The sequence below is a fragment of the Gekko japonicus genome, unplaced genomic scaffold (genome assembly GCF_001447785.1).
Source record: "Gekko japonicus isolate JY-2015 unplaced genomic scaffold, Gekko_japonicus_V1.1 scaffold3212, whole genome shotgun sequence".
Taxonomy (NCBI): domain Eukaryota; kingdom Metazoa; phylum Chordata; class Lepidosauria; order Squamata; family Gekkonidae; genus Gekko; species Gekko japonicus.
In genome coordinates this window covers 113,997-116,116 of record NW_015170989.1, presented here as the reverse complement: position 1 = coordinate 116,116, position 2,120 = coordinate 113,997, and the positions used below count along the sequence as shown (strand labels likewise).

Sequence of the window (2,120 nt, the reverse complement as noted above, 5' to 3'; positions counted from 1 at the left end):
AGGACATTAGAATCCCTCCCACTGTTGACCCCCCCCCCCAGCACCAAGAAGACAGAGCATCACTTGCCCCAGAGCTCCTATCTATACCTTGTGGCTAATAGCCACTGATGGACCTCTGCTCCACATGCTTATCTAATTCCCTTTTGAAGGTACCCAAGGTCTCCGCGTGATCACCTTGAGGAGGACGTACACAGGAATGCACAACCGCGGCAGCAATAAAGTACTCCCGTTTAACCAAAACTATCCAATAATTTAAACAGAAAAGTGCATCTACTTACCTTCGCTGCCGGGATGGGAGGGTTGTTTCAGTCTGACGATGTAGCTCTTAGGAGCACAAGAAAAGCGCTGCATAGGGCATAGAGGCCATGGCCTTCTCCTGACGTTGCCTCCTGGCTCTGGGATTCAGAGGTTTTGCAAACTCTGAATGCGGAGGCTCCTTTTAGTCAATCGACCTATCCTTCACGAAAATGTCTAATACCCAGAATGAAACTTTGTCCTGCTGCTTCAGACCAACACGGATCTAAATAAGATAACGTACGTGGAGTTTTCCTAGCTCTCATACATACTGTATGGGTGCCAGGTGTTACTGAATCCTCTCCAGTATAAACTTCACGACTAATAACGCCTTCAGCTGCTGCCCCAGTCCCCCTGAGTGCATTTGAGTTTACTCTTCTGGTTTGTTTGCAGAACAAAGAGGGCAGAGATGTCGGATGATGAGAGAGAGGCGGAAGGCCTGAAGAGGAAGAGGCGTCGGATCAAGCGTCCCCATTCTGACAGCAGCGACGACGAGGGTATGACGACAAAGGGGAGAAGCTCTGGGCAGGGGGTTCGGCTGGTGCCTTGGAGGTGATGCTGAGCAGATACGTGAAGCTGACTTATCAAGGTCAGTCTCATCTGAGTAGACGCTCTCCAGGGTCTCAAGCAGAGGTCTTTCCCACCACCTACTGCCTGGTCCTTTTAGCTGGAGATGCTGGGGATTGAACCTGGGACCTTCTGCATGCCAAGCAGAGGCTCTACCTCTGTGCCTCTAAGGTCTTTCCCATCACCTACTGCCTGGTCCTTTTAGCTGGAGATGCCGGGTACTGAACCTGGGACCTTCTGCAAGCCAGGCAGAGGCTCTTCCACTGAGCCACAGCCCCTCTCCTGAGGTGATGTAGAAGTAAGTGACATGGTGATATTGAGCAGCCTCGGTCCAGTATGAATGCCGAACCCACCAGGGTGGCTCTAGTTTCTCCTTTTTCTGGACTGGAAAATACCGCCGCTGCTCTGTTGAGATGACCCATTTAAACAGAAAAGTGCATCTACTTACCTTTGCTGCCGGGACGGGAGGGTTGTTTTAGCCTGACGATGAAACTCTTAGGAGCACCAGAACAGCGCTGCTTGGTGTGTGTTTTTCTTTAAATGTTTAGTATGACCGCAGTAATGTAAGGAGGGAGATAGAGAGAGACAAGTGTGATGTGGTGGATTCAGAGGTTTTGCTGACTCTGAATGCGGAGGTTCCTTTTAGTCAATAAGGGTAGTAGCTGAGCGCCCTATCCTTCACGAATCTGTCTAAAACCCAGAATGAAGCTTTGTTGGTCTTAAAGGTGCCTTTGTCCCGCCGCTTCAGACCAACACGGATCTAAATAAGATAGCGTACGTGGAGTTTTCCTAGCTCTCATACATACTGTACAGGTGCCAGGTGTTACTGGATTCTCTCCAGTATAAACTTCACGACAAATAACGCCTTCAGCTGCTGCCCCCGTCCCCCGAGTGCATTTGAGTTTACTCTTCTGGTTTGTTTGCAGAACAAAGAGGGCAGAGATGTCGGATGATGAGAGAGAGGCGGAAGGCCTGAAGAAGGCCTGAAGAGGAAGAGGCGTCGTATCAAGCGTCCCCATTCCGACAGCAGCGACGACGAGGGTATGACGACAAAGGGGAGAAGCTCTGGGCAGGGGGTTCGGCTGGTGCCTTGGAGGTGATGCTGAGCAGACATGTGAAGCTGACTTATTAAGGTCAGTCTCGTCTGAGTAGACGCTCTCCACGCTCTGAGGCAGAGGTCTTTCCCACCACCTACTGCCTGGTCCTTTTAGTTGGAGATGCTGGGGATTGAACCTGGGACCTTCTGCATGCCAAGCAGA

At 50.8% G+C, this 2,120-nt stretch overlaps 1 protein-coding gene across 1 annotated transcript in view; it reads left to right on the top strand.

Moving 5' to 3' along the window:
- The window catches only part of POLD3 (polymerase (DNA-directed), delta 3, accessory subunit), a 34,595-nt gene that overhangs the window by 20,216 nt on the left and 12,259 nt on the right, over window positions 1-2,120 (top strand). Inside the window, exon 9 of the mRNA XM_015418986.1 lies at window positions 688-791. Within this exon, the coding sequence (XP_015274472.1) occupies window positions 688-791 (104 nt within the window). The remainder of the gene's footprint in view (window positions 1-687; window positions 792-2,120) is intronic.